Raw genomic sequence first — 21,933 nt, 5'->3', positions numbered from 1 at the left:
TGCACAGGAGGCAACTCCTGCCCGGGACCACACAGCCTTGAGGGCAGAGGCTGTGCTGGGTGGGAGACGGGAGCAGGGGTCTTGCGCAGAGGCAGGTGTCTGCATTGGAGGGGATGACCGGGAGCTTCCCAACTTCTCCCTCCCATGGCATTTGGGGTTGGAGGTTCCTAGAGCTCTCTGCCCATGTCTCTGCTGCCTGGAGCTATCCCTGCCGGGAACTGTTGCTCTGCCCTCCAGTTTTTCCCTGTCAGGGATCACAGACCCCATCACCCACTCCTGTCTGCTCAGCTCTGACCTCAAGAAACCTCCCAGTTCCAGGCACTCTCCAGAGGTACTCCCCGCTTGCAGGCAGGAAGGAGCAGGTCAGAGAAACCCTGCTGAGGACAGCAAAGGTGGTGCTGGTGCTCTCTGGAGGGAGAGGAGTGGATGCAAGCAGTTGCCTTGGCTCCTACCAGACCTCCTGATCTCTCAGGGTGGCAGCTCAGGACTCTCACGCTCCCTCGCCAAACGCAGCAGTGCCTTTTCCCTTTGTCCTGAAACAGCAGGAAACTGAAAGCAGAGCTTCAGGAAAGCTCTTTAGCTTTAAGGGATCCCCTGCCTTGCTCTTCCTCTGCAAAAGTCCCCTCTGAAATGCCCTGGGCAGCTCTGGCTGCACAGCCTGCCTTCACCCCTTCCCCCTGGTCTAACATGAGCCCCTGGGCTGGGAGGCCTCCTCACAGACCCTGCAGGCTGGAGCCTATGAACGCTTTCGGAGACCCTTCCCGCAAGGGCAGCTGCATTGCCCTGCACCAAGAGACTTACCGTGTCAAGGGCTGCAAAGGTTTCTTCCCTTGCAGCTCCCCTCTCTCCTCCCACTCCAGCCTGCCTTTAATCGCGCTCTGCCCTACTCCTTTGCCCAGAGCCCTGCTGCGCTTGGCAGAGGAGTTGCTCCTTGGCAGAGCTGTCTCTCTGCACTGCTGCCTACTTACCAGGAGCTCCCTCCACCCCAGGAGCCTGTCTCAGCCCCGGAGGAGGGGACCTGCCCAAGACGTCACTGTCTCTGCCCCCCACCCCACTCGGCGCTCCCTCCAGGGGTCCCTGGGGCTCTCCAGGAACCTGCTTGGGAAGAGACTGAAGGAATCACCGCTGTTGCCTGTCTCACCTCTGCAGAGACGTTTCTTTGCAGCAGTGGCCTTGCTGCTCTCCGAGACACAGTTAGGTCTGAGAATCCCCCTTCCTTGGCCCATCATGAGACAGGACACCTGGAGACTGCCAGGGAGGCATCTCCTTTAGCCATGCTGAGGGAAGGCAATCAGCTGAGTCAATGGAGGCATCTCATGCTGGATTTGTAGTGCTGGGGCTGGAAGGGACCTCAGCTCCCTCCCATGCCTGTCACAAATGCACAGGAGTTTTCTCCTTTCTCCTTTCTACTCACAGAATCACAGAAATGTTGAGGTTGGAAGGGACCTCTGGACTTTCCCTTCCCCTTTGTGAACCCATGTTAAATACAAGTCCTGCTTAACTCATTTGACACCCTTCTGGGATAAGGTCACCATACCAGTGGATGAAGGGAAGGTGGTGGGTGTAGTTTTCCTGCATTTTAGTAAGGCTTTTGGTACTGTCCCTCACAGCATCCTTCTGGACAAGTTGTCCAACTGTGGGATGAGTGGGTTCACGGTGCGCTGGGTGAAGAACTGGCTGAAGGGCAGAGCTCAAAGGGTCGTAGTGAATGGGGCTGCATCTGGCTGGCGACTGGTCCCCAGCGGTCTTCCTCAGGGCTCTGGGGAAGAATCCCTAGGATTCTAGGGCCAGTTCTGTTCAATATGCTTATCGATAATTTGCATGCAGGAGTCGAATGCACCATTACCAAGTTTGCTGATGATACCAAACTGGGAGGTGCTGTCGACTCTCTCGAGGGACAAGAGGCCTTGCAGAGGGATCTAGAGAGATTGGAGCATTGGGCTATGATTAATGGGATGAAATTTAACAAGTCAAAATGCCAGATTCTGCACCCAGGATGGAGTAACAGCGGGCATGAGTATAAATTGGGAGAGGAGTGGCTGGAGAGCAGCCCTGCAGAAAGGGATCTGGGGGTGCTGGTGGACAGCAGGCTCAACAGCAGTCAGCAGTGTGCCCTGGCAGCCAGGAGGGCAAACCGTGTTCTGGGGTGCATCAAACACAGCAAAACCAGCCGGTCAGGAGAGGGGATTATCCCGCTGTATTCAGCGTTGGTGCGGCCTCACCTGGAATACTGTGTGCGGTGCTGGGCCCCGCCATTGGAGAAGGATGTTCAGGTCCTGGAATGCATCCAGAGCAGGGCACCAAAGCTGGTCAAAGGGCGGGAAGGCATGTCCTCTGAGGAGCAGCTAAGGGCTTTGGGCTTGTCTAGTTTGGAGAGAAGGAGGCTGAGGGGCGACCTCATGGCTCTCTCCAGCTGCCTGAGGAGGGGACGTGGAGAGGGAGGTGCTGATCTCTTCTCCCTGGCATCCAGTGCTAGGATGAATGGGAATGGCTCAAAGCTGCACCACAGCAGGTGTAAACTGGATATCAGGAAACATGTCTTTACCGAGAGGGTGGTCAAACCCTGCAACAGGCTTCCTAGAGAGGTGGTCGATGCCCCAAGCCTGTCAGTGCTTAAGAGGCATTTGGACAATGCCCTTAATAACTTGCTCTAACTTGGTCAGCCCTGAATTCATCAGGCAGTCAGACTAGATGATCATTGTAGGTCCCCTAAAACTAAACTATCCTGCTCTGCTCTGGTTTATGCTATGCTATTCTACTCATTTAATCAAAAAAGGTGGCAGTTGTGTGACAAGCCATGGGCCTACAGCTCTTCCCGGCAGTGCACGTGTGGGCCGCAGCACCTCAGCTGGGGCACCAGGCTGGAGGACAGCCTTCTCACGGGAAACCTGAGCAGTTCCTGCTGGGCTGGGCTGTGCTGCATGGACAGTGTGGTCTTCACGCCTGTGCTGTGCTGCACAGGTCCCTGCGCCGCAGGACAACCTCAGCAGCTCATTGCCACCGAGGAGCCTGCAGCCAGCTCCCACTCTCCACTGGCCATCAGGCCACCTGCCTGGCTTTGCCTGCCCCTAACAGCGCAGCAACAAGTTCTCATGGGAACGTTGTTTCTGTTGGACTGCACAAAGGATAAAGAACGTTGTTTCCTGGCACCTCGTGTAGCCCTGGCACCTCATGGAGCTCCGTGGGCCTGGATTTGAACATGAAAGTGAGCAGATTCCCTGAATGCTGTAAGGCAACGTGGGGCTGGACATGAGGCAACGGCCAATATCTCCACGTCAGTGGAGATCTCGTAAACACAGCAGAAGGAGAAGAGAGAGACAGAGTTCTCCCTATGGCACATGACTCGAATCATTCAGATGAATAACTCCATAAACAGCCCTGAACTTCATGAGCAGGGACAGTTTTAAGGTCCAAAACTGATTACAGAGCCCAAAGTCTCCTTTTCAGGGCCCAAAGCCTCCTTTTCAGGATCCAAATACTCATTTATGGTCCAAATGATCATTTTAAGGCCCAAAGCCACATTTTTAAGGTCCAAACCCTCATCTTAGAATCCAAAGCCTCATTTCTATGGCCCAAAGCCTCACTTTTAGGGATCAAAGGCTCATTTTAGGGTCCAAAGTCTCTTTTTAGGCTCCAAAGCCTCATTTTTATGGTCCAAAGGCTCTGTTTCAGTTTGCAAAGTCCCCTTTTTAAATTGCAAAGCCGCATTTTGACTTTCCAAAGCCTCAATTTCAGGCTCCAAAGGCTCAGTTTTAGGATGCCACCAGCTGTTTTGAGGGCCCAAGTTGCATCTTGAGTTTCCAAACCCTCGTTTTTAGGGCCAACTGCCTGTTTTAGGGCTCAAAGATTCAGTTTTAGAGTACAAAGCTTTGATTCCAGGGCTGAAAGCCTCCTTTTGATGGTCCAAACCCTCATTTTCAGGGTCTAAACCCTCACTTACAATTTCCAAGCCCTACTTTTAAGATTCAAGGACGCATTTCAAGGGCCCACAGTGTCATTTTTAAGTCCCCAGTTCTGATTTTGAAGGTCCAAAGCCTCATTCTTAGAGTCCAAACCCTTATTTATAATGTCCAAAGGCTCATTTTGGGGCTAAAACCCTCAGTTTTAGCTTCTAAAGCCTCCTTTTCAGGAAGCATAGCCTCATTTGTAGGATCCAGTCTGCAATTTGGATGGACCAAAGCCTCATTTTGACAGCCCAAATACTCATTTGGTGGGCCCAAAGCCTCATTTGAGGGTCCAAACTCCTCATTTACGCTACAAAGCCTCCTTTGTTTCATGTCCAAAGCCTCATTTTGAGCCTCCAAAACCCCATTTTTAGGGTGCAAAGCCATAGGTTTTGGTACCAAAGCATCATTTTAGGGCACCAAACCTGATTTCAGGGTTCCAAACCTCCATTTCATTTCCCAAGCCCCATTTTGAAGGCCCAAATCCTCCTTTGGAGGGTCCAAACTCTCATTTATAGGCTCCAAAGCCCTCTTTGACAGCTCAAAGCCTTCACTGGGGTGCCCAAAGCCCTATAGTTGGGAAAAAAGCTTCAGCTCTTGCGTCCAGGGAGGAACATAACGTATTCCCCTCGTTTGCAGGGTCCCGAGTGTCATTTGTAGCATCCGGCCCATTCTTTTTACTGCCCAAAGAGTCCCTCTGAAGGCCAAAATCCTCATTTTTTTTGTGCCAAACCTGTCTTTTATTACCCATAGCCTTTTTTGGGGTCCCACAGTTTCATTTTTAGCGTTTAAACCCTCACTTTTAGGGCAGCAAGCCTCTTTTCAGGGTTCTAAGCGACATTTAGAGGGTCCAAGGCCTCATTTTTACTTTCTCAAGTCTTAGTTTTGCTTCCAAAGCATCATTTTAGACTTCAAAGCCTCATGTTGATGGTCCAAAGCCTCTGTTTCAGATGGCAAAGTCTCCTTTTTTAGACTCCAAAGCCTCATTTTGACTTTCTGAAGCCTCAATTTCAGGCTCCAAGATGGCACTTTTAGGATCCAGCCAGTCGTTTTGAGGGTCCAAGCCACATCTGGAGTGTCCAAACCCTCATTTTTAGGGTCCAAAGCCCTCTTTTAGGGCTCACAGCCTCATTTTTAGGGCCCAAAGCTTCATTTTTAGAGTACAAAGCTTTGATTCTAGGGTTGAAACGCTCCTTTTTCAGGTCCAAACCCTCATTTTCAGGGTCCACACCCTCATTTGCAATATTTCCAAGCCTCGCTTTTAAGGTTCATGGACGCATTTAAAGGGTGCAGAGCATCATTTTTAAGTCCCCAGTTCTGATTTTGAAGGTCCAAAGCCTCATTTTTAGAGTTTCAGGCCTGATTTATAGGGTCCAAACCTGTCTTTTATTAACAATAGCCTTTGTTCAGGACACACACTGGTGAGGGCTGGCAGGGGCTGGATCCTTGGTGCTCCGTGGCAGGTGGGATGGATTTCCAGGCACAGGCAGTGGCTGCTGGCATCGGGTCCGGCTCTCAGGGGTTCTGGGACATGCAGGACAGCTGTCTGGGCGCGTGGGGCGGCTGCGGGTGTCAGGCCGGGCTCACGAAGCTGCAGAGAGGCGCCTGTGAAGAGAGGAGGCTGCTGAGGCCCCGCTGCAGCTGCGGTGCCACGTGGGTGCCAGGGTGCGGGGCAGCGCTGGGCGCCCTGTGGGGTTTGGGCACCTGGCTGCACGTGGCAGCTGTGGGCACGGAGAGCTTTGTGCAGAAAACGGGGCGCCCCGCACCCCTCGGCTGGGGCTCTGCTCGCCTGCCCATGGCTCGTCTCCTCTCGGCCCTGACCATCCTGACCTGCCTGCTCTGCAGGTGCCGGGAAGGAGACCTGACCCCGGCAGGCCGAGGGGACCAAAGCCGGGCACGGCACTGCAGGGCCAGCAGAGCCTCCTGGTCGCCTTTCTCAGCGTGCCTGGCAGGGACCAGCGCTCGCCTCCGTGCCCATCCCTGACCAGGCGAGGGGACAGCCTCGGCTCACTGCTCGCTGAGGTGCTCTCCATCCTCTCTTCACAAGACCTATCCAAAGGGATACGTACCCTGCACAGACAAAAGCCCTGCCTGTGCTGAGAACGCGCACGCTGGAAGCGTTGGGCTGCAGGTGGGACAGACTGACTCTTTCCCCAAAGAACAGCACAGAGCTGGGAAGGTTCGTCACCACGGTCTGCGTTGCTGAGACACCTTGGCTGCGGTGAACATCTGGGATTGATGGCATCACCTAACCGAGTGATTTCTGCTGCGGGGTTCACTGGCAGGGAGATGTCACTATTGCAGTTCTCACTTTCTATGGCAACAGCATCCCTTGTTGTTTTTACTTTCTGACCTTGCTCTGCCTACGTCTCTCGCTGGGTCTGCTCTTGTTGAGGCAGGGTCACTTTTAAGCAACACTTGCCACAGTAAGAAGGGCTTTCAGAAAAGAATGCCCATGAATGGAGAGGCCAGTGAAAGCATCTTACAGCAGAAACCTCAGTCGAGTCTAGCCAATAAGTAACTCGCCACTCCAGAATACTCAAAATGCTTCATGACCAACAGCAGCCATCTCATACAGAAGTTTGGCAAAAAAACCTGCCAACAACTCACTGTTTCCTCTTCCTCCACAGACAGATCACACCACACAATGCCATCCCAAACAGCACGGAGCCCAAGACTGCCACGGCGCCTTCTATGCAGTATTTCTGGAAATCATTGGGATCCACAGCATTTGAGTTTCTCCTGCCATCCACACCTGGAGGAACAATTCTGCACGTTAGCGTGTCCTGCACCTCAGCTCACAGCAGGGATCCCCCTCTGTTGGGCCTAGGGCCTCTAGGGACGCACGGCAAGCTCTGGGATGCAGGTACTGAGGGAGGCACATTCGATCAAGAGTCACATTTCCCATCATCTACTGCACGTGGTTCACATGGCCTCGTTCCCAAAATGGCAGAGTTCTGAAATTCCTGGGAAAGGGGGGCGGTGGGAGGCGAGCACTTCACCACATCCACAGAGGGTTACCGGTGTCTCTCTGGCACACTGCTGGCAAGAACCTCCACACCCCCGAGACGACAGCCATCCTCAGGGAGCCGCTCCTGGCTCCCTTCAGAACACTGGCTCTGTACTAATAGTTCGGCTGCTGACACCATGTGCAGTAGCCAGCACCAGGGGAAGAGCCTGCAGACACCCAGGGATTTTGAGATGTGACACTGGATGACCGAGGGACAGCAATTACCTGGCACGCCGCTTGGTTGGATTGCCCCCGCTTTTCCGTCAGAGACTGGCACTGAGGGACTGCCTCCTTCCTCAAGCGCCTCCTTCTCCACGGTCTCACCGTCCATCTCTTTAGAAAGAAAGTGGGTCAGTTTAAGTAGAAGTAACCGTTCCTCCTCAGGAACACGGTATCCTCAGGAGGCAAAATACATTAATAACACTTAGAAACAAAGCCTGGGCGTTTGGGGGTGCACCTCATCACTGGTCCAAACAATGTGTCATTTACGGGAAAAAATTAAGCACTGGACACTTTCCAGTTTGCCAGTAGACGGCAAAACCTGACCTGCTGAGAGACTGGGAGATTGCAGGTCATCTTCCTGTTCACATTCCACTCAGTTCATTTTGGGCAAACTGCAAGATGACGGTAAATTACTTCCCTCGGAGAGGACAGGAGGACGCTGCAGCCAACTCAGGTGGGGAAAGAGCCCTTTGGAGAAGCACGTCCCATCATGCCAACTCCATCACACACTAAGGGTAACAGCCCCACACAGTGGAATGAACCCCAAGCTCTTGCAACCATGGTCTGGGCACTTTCACAAGCGGCAGTGAAGAGCCCACAGTCCCCCAAAACAAGAGGAAAGCCACAACCAAGGTAGCTAAAACACAACTACACACAAAGAGCTAAACCACCCGAGACTGAATGCACAGCCTTTCATTTTAGCTGCCTTCAAGGTTCAGTGTCCGGCCTCAAGCTGGGTGTCCAGCTTTCACCTGTCCCTGACCCCAAGGTGTCACAGCGTCCTAAAGGTGAGCTCTGATCTCAAAGCCCTAACCTGAACACCTAAGCCCCAAAGCCCTCATTCCTGTGCTCCAACCCCCTCACCTTCAGCCCCTCCTAACCCTAACTTCCTCTGTTTGGCCCCTTGAACAGGGCAGGGATCGTGAGGTCCCAGAACAGTCGCATGGCACTGGAAGAGGAATGTGAGGTGACCTGTGTCTGCTGTCTTGGGCTCAGCGACCATGAAATGATAAGAGTTTTCAATTCTAGGAGAGGTAAGGAAGGGGGTCAGCAAGACCGCCACCCTGAACTTTAGAAGGGCGGACTTTGGGCTGTTCGGGAGTCTGGTTAACAGAGTCCCTTGGGAAGCAGTCCTGAAGGGCAAAGGAGTCCAGGAAGGCTGGATGTTATTCAGAGAGGAAATCTTAAAGGCGCAGGAGCAGGCCGTCCCCATGTGCCGCAAGTCGAGCAGGTGGGGGAGAAGACCGGCCTGGCTGGACAGAGAGCTTTGGCTAGAACTTAGAAAAAAAAGGAGAGCCTACCACCTTTGGAAGAAGGGGCAGGTGACTCAGGGGGACTACAAGGATATTGTGAGGTTATGCAGGGAGAAGATCAGAAAGGCGAAGGTGCCGCTGGAACTTAAACTGGCCACTGCTGTTAAAGACAACAAAAAAAGTTTTTATAAATATGTTAGTGACAAAAGGAGGGCCAGGGAGAATCTCCCTCCTTTGTTGGATACAGAAGGTAACCTTGCCACAAAGGATGAGGAGAAGGCAGAGGTACTTAATGCCTTCTTTGCCTCAGTCTTTAATAGTCAAGCTAGTCATCCTCGGGTTTTTCCAGCCCCTGAGCTGGGAGATGGAGATAGGACACAAAGTGAAGTCCCAGTTGTTGAAGAGGTGATAATCACTGACCTGCTCCTCCACCTGGATGTGCACAAGTCCATGGGGCCAGATGGGATCCACCCGAGGATACTGAGGGAGCTGGCAGTGGAGCTGGCCAAGCCACTCTCCATCATTTATCAGCAGTCCTGGTCGACCAGGGAGGTCCCGGATGACTGGAAGCTAGCAAACGTGACGCCCCTCTACAAGAAGGGTCGGAAGGAGGATCTGGGGAACTACAGGCCTGTCAGCCTGACCTCGGTGCCGGGGAAGGTCATGGAGCAGGTCATCTTGAGTGCCATTATGCAGCAAGTGCGGGACAACCGAGGGATCAGGCCCAGCCAGCATGGGTTTATGAAAGGGAGATTCTGTTTCACTAACCTGGTCTCCTTCTATGACAAGGTGACCCGCTTAGTGGATGAGGGGAAGGCTGTGGATGTTGTCTACTTGGACTTCAGTAAGGCCTTTGACACAGTCTCCCACAGCATTCTCCTGGAGAAGCTGGCTGCTCACGGCTTGGATGGGTGCACTCTACGCTGGATTAAAAACTGGCTGGACGGGCGAGCTCAGAGAGTGGTGGTGAATGGAGTCAAATCCAGTTGGTGGCCTGTCACAAGTGGTGTTCCCTAGGGCTCAGTACTGGGGCCAGTCCTTTTCAATGTCTTCATTGATGATCTGGACGAGGGGATCGAGTGCACCTTCAGTAAGTTTGCAGATGACACCAAGTTGGGTGGAAGTGTCGATCTGCTGGAGGGTAGAAAGGCCCTGCAGAGGGACCTGGACAGGCTGGATCGTTGGGCCGGGGCCAACTGCATGAGGTTCAACAAGGCTCAGTGCCGAGTCCTGCACTTGGGTCACAACAACCCCATGCAATGCTACAGGCTGGGGGAGGGGTGGCTGGAGAGCTGTCTGGCAGAAAAGGACCTGGGGGTCTTGGTTGACAGCCGCCTGAACATGAGCCAGCAGTGTGCTCAGGTGGCCAAGAGGGCCAATGGCATCCTGGCCTGTATCAGGAACAGTGTGACCAGCAGGACCAGGGAGGTGATGGTGCCCCTGTACTCAGCATTGGTGAGGCCGCACCTCGAGTACTGTGTTCGGTTTTGGGTCCCTCACTACAAGAAGGACATCGAGGTGCTGGAGTGTTTCCAGAGGAGGGCAACGAAGATGGTGAAGGGTCTGGAGAACAAGGCTTACGAGGAGCAGCTGAGGGAACTGGGGTTGTTTAGTCTGGAGAAGAAGAGGCTGAGAGGAGACCTTGTTGCTCTCTACAACTACCTGAAAGGAGGTTGTAGCGAGGGGGTCGGTCTCTTCTCCCTAGTAACGAGTGATAGGACGAGAGGAAGCGGCCTCAAGCTGCGCCAGGGGTACACCGGTCAAGCTGCGCCAGGGGTAAACCGGTCAAGTAAATCCGGTTGTCCCTTTCCTCCACCTGGCTGGAGGCAGGGCCCCCTCTAGTCCTTGTCATTGTATTCATAGAATCATAGAATGGTTTGGGTGGGAAGGGACCTTTAGTGGTCATCTAGTCCAACCCCTCTGCAATGAGCAGGGACATCTTCAACCAGATCAAGTTGCTCAGAGCCCCATCCTGCCTGTCCTTGAATGTTTCCAAGGACGGAGTATCTACAATCACTCTGGACAACCCATTTCAGTGTTTCACCACCCTCATCGTGATTTTTTTTTTTCTTTTTGTTCAGTCTAAATCTACCCTCCTTTACTTTAAAACCATTACCCCTTGTCCTGTCTCCCTTCCCTCTGCCTGCTGGGTTCCAACTGACCTCCATGGCAAAGTCCTTGTTTGTGCGTACCTCAGTTTAGTGTTTTGCTTTTGGGGGACTTCACCATTGAGGGTGTTTCACCTTCTGAGCCTCCATTCATTCCAACTTCAGGGCATGTGGTGAGTCCCCATCCTCTCCTCTCCTCACCCCTCCAAATTCATTTCCAGGGAGTCTGGTATATGCCATCACTCCTGTCATACATGAAGAAACCTGAGGAGAGAATGGGAGCTCATGGACCATCTGCCCTGACACTGGACACCAAGAAGAGAGCTTTTAAACCCAGAGCATTTGGTCCAGTGGAACCCAATAGTACCATGAACCTAACCCCAAAACATTGAGAACACAAGAAGAACAGACTCTTTAAAAGACTAATTCATTGGACATTTTCTTGGCAGCAGCTTTGGAGGAAGAGCTCAGCCTTCAGGCACTGGAACTGCGAGGTTCTGTTTTATTGAAGAGCTGATATTGGACAGGCCACATTTGACACCTTGTTTGCAAGGGTAAGGCACAACAGGATCAAGCCTCAAGAGAAGCACTATATTAAAAAAAAAAAAAAAAAACAAAAAACAGAAAAATATCTAGATGTATGATTATCATGAGGGAAAACAATAGTCTCCTGCCATAAGATAAACTCTGGGAAATGTGCAGAGAAGGGGAGGCAGGTTACTGTTGGTAAAAAAACGTCCACTGGGCCCGTTTCCATAGGGCATCCTTGAGCTCCTGGTTCCTCAGGCTGTAGATGAGGGGGTTCACTGCTGGAGGCACCACTGAATACCAAAATGATACCACCAGATTTAGAACAGGGGAGGCGATGGAGAGGGGCTTCAGGTAGGCAGACATGGCAGTGCTGACATACAGGGAGACCATGGGCAGGTGAGGGAGGCACATGGAAAAGGCTTTGTGCCATCCCTGCTCAGAGAGGATCCTCAGCACAGCCCTGAAGATCTGCACATAAGACAGTGTGCAGGCACACAAGTGGAGACTGCGGTGCTCTGTGCCTTGTGTTCCTGGACTGCCCTACATCTACTGGATTGACAGGGGACAGACCTTGCCACACTGCAGTCGTGGCCATCAGTTGCTTCTGTTAGGAAAGTTTCCAACTGCCACGTGCACACTGAGGAGAGAGGCTAGGATGCAAAGTCTAGAATTACAAGGGTCAGTATTTATGCATGCACATGAGGTGCCCCAGCTAAACTGGGGCACTGTCGCAAAAGCAAGTTGGGACATTCATCAGCTGAGGAGGAAAGGGACACAAGGGTAGAACTGCAAAAGGTTTCTTTCATGATCGTGAGACCAGCTCTCCATAGGGAAGGAAGGTATCCATCGGGATTTTTCAAGAGCTCATATACAGCTTGAAAGGTTTCTATATAGCTAAGTTTAATCATCCAATAGCGCACACACACACTTTAGTCCTCTCCGATCACGTTCAGTTCCTTGCAAGTATTCTCAGTCACCCAGTGTTGTTCTGCATGGGCAGTCTGGTTGTTCAAGCATGACCTCCTGAGGTCCAGATGTTCCCCTGCGTTTGCCAAACACAGGTTCCTTTTTATTCTCCTTCTCCTGAGGGCATCCTGCTCAGGTCTCTTCTCAGGATTTTTACCTGGCTATCTGGGCTCAGCAGTTTACCCTTTCCTCACAGCCAATATCCTTAAACTGTGCTGTGCCCAAGCTCCGAGATGTGGTACCTAAGAGCACAGCCATGACCAGTCAGCTGACAGACCCCTGAGCAGAGATTGCTCTTGAGCTATTTGGTGTCAGGTATGGGCATGTTCTCGAATGATATTTACACTGTACTCAATTGGTTTACATTTGTTAGCATAACAACAACAACAAGCAGTATTTATTAAGTTAAGGAGCGCTCAAGGCTTTCCATCTCATCCTCAGGGGATGACCATCTTTCACCATTCACTATTCATGGATCCAAAAAACACCGGCTGAGGAAGCACATCAAGATGTGTGAGGGGAGGACCTCCCTGAGGCACCTCTTGGCTCTTTGACTGCTTGTGCACGGCTCGGGAGGAGTTCATCTGGTGACCCCATTTGTATTGCAGGCGGTTGGTCTGCACTGGGCAGGGAGTGAGACGGAACTGCTACCAGGAATGCCGTGGGAGGGGAGCTTCGGTGTACTGGCTGTGGCTGGGATAGGGTTAATTTTCTCCACAGCAGCCCGTATCGTATGTGCTTTGGATGGGGTGTCCAGCGCACACGGGCACAGACCAGACCCTGCTCCGCTGGTCCTTCACGTCTCTCCCAGGAGGCCTGGCTGTGCGAGGAGTCATTCTTGGGTGCCAAGGACTGAATTCTCCCATGAGCGTCCATGACACTGCTGTGTGCCCCAGAGCTGCACACTCACACACTTGAGCTGCTCACAAGGGTTTTCCTCTCCTGGGCACTTCTCTGGGCATGTTCTCTAGAGCCACTTTGAAAGACCCAAGCCTTCAGGCACTGCCCGGAGAAGATCCTTTCTCATAGAATCATAGAATGGTTAAGGTTGGAAAGGACCTCTGAGATCATCGAGTCCAACCTGTTAACCTAACTGCCTGGTCCACCTCTAAACCATGTCCTTAAACACCGTATCCATATCCACAGGTTTCCTGAATACTTCCAGGGATTGTGATTGTACCACTTCCCTGGGCAGTCTGTTCCAATGCCTAACCACTCTCTCCGTGAAGAATTTTTTCCTAATAGCTAATCTAAAATGCTATTATGGAGTCCAGCTCTGTCACAGAGGTGCCCATTGCCCGTCCCTGCCTGCGGTCCCAGGACTGCCGCACCACAGGACTGTGACCAAGCTGCCAGAGCACTCCGACCGTGCACCAAGACAAGGGCTGAGAAGGAGAGTGTGGAAGTGGAAAGAGAGCAGCTTGGGAAAGACCAAGAACTGGTGCTCCCTGGCAGTGCTGCTGTGCCAGGGCTGTTTTTCCTCTCCACCTCTGCACCAAGGTACTCCACCTGCAGCTTTACAAAGGTTTCAGGGGAAGGATCATGGACAAAAAAGTCACTGCAGTGTCATTTATTTTGTTTAAACACACAGAGAGCATGGCTCCTCATTTACACAGTCCATGGATCACAAAAAACAGGTGGATACTGAAACAGAAGCGGGATGCAGACAAGCACTTTTTGTGGACAGCATAATTACAACTAAGAAAAGCTAAAAACAAACTACCAAAGAAAGTCTCAGCCTAGAATGAGTTTCATTATGAGTGCAATGTGATTTGCAGAAGAAGATGGGCAGTTCACTGCTGCTTAAAAACATCCGGTCATAAGGTTCTTCAGGGAACCCTTGAGCTCCTGGTTCCTCATGCTGTAGATGAGGGGGTTCACTGCTGGAGGCACCACAGTGTAGAGAAATGATACCACCAGATTTAAAACTGGGGAGGAGACGGAGGGGGGCTTGAGGTAGGCAACCATGCCAGTGCTGACATACAGGGAGACCACGGCCAGGTGAGGGAGGCACGTGGAAAAGGCTTTGTGCCGACCCTGCTCAGAGGGGATCCTCAGCACAGCCCTGAAGATCTGCACATAGGAAACCACAATGAAAACAAAACACCCAAAGATTAAACAGGCACTAACCACGAGAAGACGTACCTCTCTGAGGTAGGCATGTGAGCAGGAGAGCTTGAGGATGTGGGGGATTTCACAGAAGAACTGGTGCAGGACATTGCCTTGGCAGAGGGGTAGGGAAAATGTATTGGCAGTGTGCAGCACAGCATAGAGAAACGCACTGCCCCAGGCAGCTGCTGCCATGTGGACACAAGCTCTGCTGCCCAGGAGGGTCCCGTAGTGCAGGGGTTTGCAGATGGCCACGTAGCGGTCATAGGCCATGACAGTGAGAAGGTAACATTCTGCTGAGATAAAAAAGACTATCAGAAAAAGCTGGGCAGCACATGCCAAGTACGAGATGTCCCTGCTGTCCCACAAGGAATTGGCCATGGCCTTTGGGAGCGTGGTGGAGATGGAGGCCAGGTCGAGGAGGGAGAGGTTGAGGAGGAAGAAGTACATGGGGGTGTGGAGGCGGTGGTCGCAGGCTATGGCAGTGATGATGAGGCCGTTGCCCAGGAGGGCAGCCAGGTAGATGGCCAGGAAGAGGCAGAAGTGCAAGAGCTGCAGCTCCCGCGTGTCTGTGAATGCCAGGAGGAGGAACTGGGTGATGGAGCTGCCGTTGCACATCTCATTCTGCTGGGCATCAGCACTGTCCATGAAGGAAAAGACAGTCAAATATTTAGGTCAGACTACTCTGAACAAAATCTATGCTATTTTCCATAATGCTCTGCTGTGTGGGTGAGGAGACCAGGGGCTTGCTCCGGAGAACGTGTCTGGCATGGCAGGGGACGGCAGGGAGGTGCCTGAATCCTCCTTCCCCCAGCATTTCTGGGAGCAGCTCCCCTCTCACTCCCTGCCCATATCTGCTGCCTGGAGTTGTCAGTGCTAGGAGCTGTTTCTCTGTGCCCACATCTCCTCCCTGTCAGTGCTCACAGACTCCATCCAACCTGCTGTGTGCTCAGCTCTGCCCTGCAGACCCCTCCCGGCAGCAAGGCACTGCCCAGGGGCATCTCTGTGTGTGCAGGGGCTTAGGAGCAGCTCAGAAAAGTCCTAACCAGAACCAGGGTCTCAGTGCCTTCTCCAGAGTGGAGAAATAAATTCCCATCTCCCACTGCCCACCCAGACCACCAAGAGTGGAAAACTGAAAGCACAGATTCGTTCCCTTTCAGGGAACTGTGGCTTTGATGTCACCCTTGAAAGTCTCCTCAGAAATGCCTTAGGAATGATCTGGAGCTGGGAGCAGCCCTGAGCCACGCAGCACCCTCTCAACAGCAGAAGGACCCTGCCCTGCCAGGGGTCACTCCTTCTACCCACAGCTTCTCCCCACATCACCATGGGCAGCTCCCCGGGCAGGCTGAGTGCTGACCCTGGCAGGCAGAACAGTCCCTGCCCCAGCACACAGCCCCTGGGGTGCAGGGACCTGCTCGGAAGGACGGCCCTGGGCACCCCTGGCTGCACACCCACCTTCACACTTCTGAAGCCGTCGCCAGGAGAAGGGAAACGCCATGTCCTGTGCCTCTGATGGTGCAGCAGGGAAGCCCCGCTCTGGAACACATCCTCCTCCTCTATGCTAGAGAACCACTGAGAGCCCTCTTGACAGACTGCATAAGCTGGGGTTATGTGCCAGCTTTAGGAGATCTTTCCAGGAACCACAGCTGTGTTGCCCTGCAGCCAGAGACTTACTGTGTCAAGGGCTGTGAACATTTCTCCCACAGTGAACACTCAGCTCTCCTCCCACTCCAGATTGCCTTCTCTCTCTGCCTCACTCCTCTCCCCTCAGTGCCTGCAGGCAGTGCCCTCAGCCCTGCTGCGCTTTGCAGAGGAGCTGTTCCTGGGCACAGCTGTCTCTCTGCAGGGCTGCCCACTTGCCAGGAGCTCCCTTGCCAGGAGCTCCCTTGCCAGGAGCTCCTTGCCAGGAGCCCAGCCCAGCTCAGCAGCAGAGGCCCAGCCCAAGGCAGCACTTTCTCTGCCCCTCTGGGCTCCCTCCAGGTGTCCCTGGGGCTCCAGGGGAACCTGCTGTGAAACAGGCTGAAGCAACCACTGATGTTCCCTCCCTCAGCTGGGGAGAGAGACTTACTCCCAGCAGTGCAATTTCTCTTACCAGAGACAGAGTTCGGTCCTATAATCACATTTTCTTGTCCCATCATTAGGCAGGACACCCAGGCAGCGACAGGGAGGGGTCTCTTTTACCCCTGCTGAGGGAAGGGATTCAGCAGAGTCAACTGAGGCGTTTCATCCTGGGTCTGTGGTCCTGGGGCTAGAAGGGGTCTCAGCTCCCTCCCATGCAGACCACAACCCCCAGGAACTGGGATTCCTCTTGCATAGTTCAGGTGTGCACAAAACAGGCACCTGCATGTGAGCTTCTTGTCTCAGCTCCCATGCTAATTACTGGAGATGGAGACCAGGAGTGAGCTGTTCAGACACAAACACCTGGTGACATTTGAGGTGCCAGAGGTGACCAAGATGCATGCTGGTCACTGTGAGCTGTAATGGAGCAGTCCACAGAGACAGGGCAGCATCTGGGGGCATCACCTTGGGGGCTGGTGGGAAATTCCATTGTCCAGGTAAATTGACAGCAGATGCCCACATGTAGGACACCTGAACCTGTAACTGTTCCTTATGTCCAGGGCAGCCTATAGAGGTCTTCAGCTGACCAAATGCAGTCATGTGGCCCAAGGAGAGCTAAGTCTCTCTTTCTCTTCTCCACCAGTTGTATTATGCACATCTCCTTTGGCAGTTGTCTCATGTGCATCCCTCCATTGTCTGACCTAATTCAGGCCAGCTGAATCTTAATTTAATAGCCAAATACAGGCCTGTAGTGCTATGTGAGATGCCAGGATGCTCCAGCCTAACTGCATGCAGCTGACATGGACAGCACAGGGCCTGTACAGGAACCCCCTCCCCATTCAGACTCAATGTGTGACAGGCACCACCCAGGGCATCTCAGACAGATTCGGTGCCTTTGGGCCAATGTCTGAATCCCACCACTGCACTGACGTGAGGTCTGTCCCTTCTCTCTCCAGCAGATGCTGGGCAGTGCATGAATACCAAGCACATCACACCAGGGTCCCCACTCATGTGCATTCCCTCTCAAACTCTGCTGGTTCTTCTCTCCATCATCACAGGATGTCCACACCCAAGGGCACTCTCAACATCATCTCTTCCTTCCTGTGATTCACCTCCACCACAAGCCCTCAGAGGCTGCAGAGACACCACAGACAGCAAACCCCTCTCCTGCTCAGACTGAACAGCTCTGTTTCTCTTTGGCCTTGGAGAGAGCAGGGTTTGCCACCTTTGTGGGCACCTCATTTCTTCTTTACACTGCCATCTGCTCTCCACTCCAACATGTCTCTGCTCTGAAGCAAAGCCTTTGCACGCTTGAGGTCTTGGGCACTTGGTAGCAGGTTTCCCTCTTGCAAGTCTGCTCTCAGCCCAAAGGTGCCACAGCTGAGGTGCTGCAGCCCAGCCATGCACCCATGCCCTCAGCCTGGGGCACAGGCAGGAGGAGCTGGAGCCCTGCATGCAATCCCTTCATCCCACTTGGAGGGAATAACAGCTGAGGTGTGTTGGGACAGCTGACATGATTGGGGTGCTGTGATGGGTGGGTAGAGGATCATCAGGAGAGACAGGCCAGAAGGATGAGGAGGGAGGTGTCCCCAGTGTGAAGGAGCTGCTTAGATGTGTGAAGCTCCTCTATGGGATGAACAAACTGGGGGAGCCCTTGTGGGTGAGGGTCAGAGGAGACTGGTAAGGGTGACATTGCGGTGGGAGACAAAGAACCCATGGAAGTCCCCCTCTGGACTTTCATTACCCTGGCATTCACTGGAAGAAGACCACAACAGCATGCAAACAGTCCTGGAGGTTTCTGGAGGGGCTTGGGACACAGCTTGGGACACAGAACTTTGTAGCACAGCTGCCAGATTGGCCAAAAATGGTGACACTCACCTGCATCTGTTAGTCTCACAGAAGGCAGAGCTGGCCATGGATGTGAAAACCAGTGTCAGCCTTGGCTGTCGTGACCATGCAAGAGTGGGGTGTCACCTCCCAGGGGGAAGGAGAACAGAAGAGTGCAGATGCTAGCCCTCAGAGCAGCAGACTTTGGCCTGGTCTTGTGACTTTAAGTGGGGGATCCCCTATGAGCGGCTCAGAAGAGCAGCAGAGCTCAGTACAGCTGGTCTGCAAGGACAGTGTCTTTCAAGTCTGAGAGTGTGCAGACCAAGAGTCAGAAGAACAAGCAGAGATCTCAAGAGAGAAACGTGGGGAACCAGCAGACTCATGGGGGAAGCTCCATAGGAAAAAGGCAGCATACAAGAGGTGGATGCAAGGATTGAAACAAAGGAGGAATTCAGAAATGTGGTTGGTTTTAGGAAAGCCAGAGCTCCCGTAGAGTTGACACTTGCAAGGGAGTTCAAGGGCACAATGTTACCACTTCAGGAACAGTTAAAGAAGAAATGAAGTCAACATGTGGCCACTGCTGAATTGAGTTAGGTAGGCGTAGATAGGTGTGAGGCACTCTTGGCCTTTGTCTTCACCAGCAAGGTCTCCCAGTTCCGTGTGCCTAAGAGGCAGAACCCCAGGTGAAATCCAGCAGTGGGTGGAGATCAAGCCAGGGGTTACTTAGGGAAGGTCAGCCCTTCATAGTCCCTTGGACCAGATCGGATGAATCCAAGGCTGTGGCTGTTGAGAGACCAGGCCGATGCCATAGCAGGGCTCCTCTGCTACATTTTGGAAGGTCATCATGACTGGAGAAAGCCAAAGGCAAATCTTGCATACATCTTCTAAAAAGGCCCAAGGGCTGAGCAGGGGAGTTACAGGCTGCAGTGACAGAGGCCAGGGGCTGCGTGGCTGGGCAGCAGCTCTGTGGAGAAGGCTCTGGTGGTCCTTGAGTTTCCTTAGGCAAAACATGAGCCAGCAGAGGATCCGGGGCTGTATGAGCAGGGCCACAGCCAGGAGAAGTGATTCTCCCCCTCTGTTCGGCACTTTTTACACCGCATCCAGAATCCTTGCCCAGGTTTAGAGCCTGTGCAATGACAGTGAGACATGGGCAAAGAGGAGCCACTTCACTGGAGGGCCACTAAGATGGCAACCCTTCCATTACCCTTCAAGTGTTTGTGTGATTTCCCCAACAATACCAGTATCTGCAACAACAACAACAACAAAAGCACTGATCTGCCTGAATATAAATACCTGCAGTGGAGTAGTCTGCATCTGTGGTAGCCACTTTGGGCAATGCCAATTGAATCAGTATTTGCAATATAGGGCATGATGCCCAATCCAAAAGTACATATCTAAAGCGGTTCAGAAGAAGGGCTGTTGTGGTTTAACTGGGCAGGCAGCTAAACACCACACAGCCGTTTGCTCACTCCCCTCCCCGCAGTGGGATAGGGGAGAGAATTGGAAAAAAAAAACCAAAACCGTGGGTTGAGACAAAGACAGTTTAATAGGACAGCAGAGGAAGATAAAAATATAATGATGAAGATGATAATAATAATAAAAAAATAAAAGAATATACAAAACAAGTGATGCACAATGCAATTGCTCACCACCTGCTGACTGATGCCCAGCCCATCCCTCAGCAACGATCTTTGCCCCCCAGCAGACTCCCTCCAGTTTATATACTGAGCATGACGTCATATGGTATGGAACAGGCTTTTGGCCAGGTTGGCTCAGCTGTCCTGGCTGTGCCCCCTGCCAGCTTCTTGTGCACCTGGCAGAGCATGGGAAGCTGAAAACTCCTTGACTAATGTAAGGACTACTTAGCCACAGCTAAAACGTCAGTGTTCTCAGCATTATTCTCATCCTAAATCCAAAACACAGCACTCTACCAGCTACCAGGAAGAAAATTAACTCTATTCCAGCTGAAAACAGGAGACTTGGCTACTATCAACTTCATTGCTAAAAGAGAGGGAGATGGAGGGATCTCAGAGCTTCCTGGTTCCTGTAGAAGATTTCAGGCCTCCAAGAAAGGAGCTGAAGATAACAGTTTTCAACTAGCATAGCCTTTAGATCATTTCACGTGTGAGGGATCTGCTCCCCCATTTCAGTCACTGGCACCCAGAAACCTCACCTGCTTTGCCTTCCTCTCCTCCCAAAGCCTGACCAAGGGATGGGAGGAAAGGCAGCAAAAAGAGTGTAGACCTCTGTGAATCAGCTGGGGTCTGGCACTTGGAGGGCCATGGTTTCATTCCCTTGTACGCCCCATAAAGAATCAAGCTGGGAAGTGAGTCTGCAAGTCTGACTCAACAAGGTGCATAGACAGGCAAGGCTGTGTCTATGGCTGTGTCTGGAGACCCGTACACCTCCAGCATAGATCCAGCTGGGTGAAAGTGGGCATAAATGGTGTCCAGGGCCCATGGACAGAGGTGGGGGTGGAAGCCGCAGGTAGTGCTGGTCAGGGCTGTGAAGGTCTATGGATGCTCTCAGGGCCCTGACAACGCCCCCATGGGATCCCACCTGCCAGTGCCCACAGGAGGCCAAATTCTCATTCCCTGATGTGGAGGGTCTGCTCTCTGCTCCTCTCCTTCCCCATGTCCCTGGGGACCTGGAGACCACAATTTCATGGCCACTGCAGCCTTCAGGTCTTCACATGCCTGACCAGCTCTTCGACTTTTGGGAGTATCAGGTCCAGGAGAGCAGAAGACTGGGTGGCCCAGCTAGAAGCTGACCAACACATAAGGCATCATCTAACCTGTAACATGTCCCATAGAGACCCTCCATATATCTGAGCTGCCCTCACATCACACAGAAAATCCCCCTTCTCATCTCCCCTCTCAGTCTCTCCTCAAGACGCTGTATCGCCAGCAACCACAAAAGCCATGGGAGCTGTCCTTCCCCACCTCACCTCTTATTCCCCTGATGTCACAGCTCTGTGATGGCACATGGGGCTCCTGCTCTCTGTGCCCCAGGCTCTGGGCTTTGGTGCCCATTTGGGCTGCAGCACCTCAGATGTGGCACCAGGGCCAAGGGCAGACTTGTCACATGGAAACCTGGTCCCCAGAGATGGGAGCCCGTGTGTGGCAAGGCTTGGCTTCCCAGCAGAGGCATGCTGGAGTGGGTGGCAGGTGGTGCCATAATGATGGATGAGGTTCCCCCACGGAGAGCAAAAGCTGCAGTCCCCAAGGGCAGAGAGCAAGAGGCCTGGGCTGTGCAGCCCTGGCAGGAGAGGGCTTTGCTGTGCCAGGTGACTCTGCAGCACCGTGGGGCCTGTGCCAGAGGTGGAGCTGAGCTGCAAGACGGACAAGGTGCTGCTGAGAAAGTCCCTGGGGGAGGACAGCCTGTGATCCAGCCACACTGTGGACATCATGCTGGGGGCCAACTGGCCAGATGATAGCAGCTCTGCAGAGAAGGATCTTGGCATCCCAAGGGAGAAGCAGCTGAGCATGAGCCAGCAATGCATCCCCACGGCAAAGGCCAACAGCGTCCTGGGCTGCATTAGGAAAAGCCTTGCTGGCAGATGGAGGGAGGTGACCCTTCGCCTCTTCTCAGTAACTGGGGAGGCCCCATCTGGAGTGCTGTGTCCAGTGGTAGGCTTTGCAGTAAAGGAAATTTGTTGACTTACTACAGGAATTCCAGCAAAGGACCACAAAGGTGGTTTAAAGGACTGCAGCATCTTTCATGGGGGGAAAGGCTGAGAGATATGGGACTGGAGGATAATGAATGGAGAGATCTTATTAATCTATATAAAATTCCATTTGAACCCAAGAAAACACTTTTTAACTGTGAGGGTGGGCAATCCCTAGAACAGGTAGTCCAGAGAGGTTGTGGAATCTCCATCCATGGAGGTATTCCATACTCACCTA

General features: G+C 52.8%; 1 protein-coding gene across 1 annotated transcript; it reads right to left on the bottom strand.

Annotated features, from left to right (window-relative positions):
- Positions 1-13,837: 13,837 nt before the first annotated feature.
- On the bottom strand, positions 13,838-14,761 carry LOC309603305 (olfactory receptor 14A16-like; the record flags this gene model as incomplete). Its single annotated transcript, XM_082338185.1, has 1 exon — positions 13,838-14,761. The coding sequence occupies one exon, from the start codon at positions 14,759-14,761 to the stop codon at positions 13,838-13,840; it is 924 nt and encodes a 307-aa protein (XP_082194311.1).
- Between the last annotated feature and the right edge of the window lie 7,172 nt (positions 14,762-21,933).

Source organism: Platalea leucorodia, assembly GCF_965183815.1.
Source record: "Platalea leucorodia genome assembly, contig: HAP1_HAP1_SCAFFOLD_54, whole genome shotgun sequence".
In the NCBI taxonomy this organism is placed as follows: domain Eukaryota; kingdom Metazoa; phylum Chordata; class Aves; order Pelecaniformes; family Threskiornithidae; genus Platalea; species Platalea leucorodia.
This window is presented reverse-complemented; position numbering and strand designations above follow the sequence as displayed.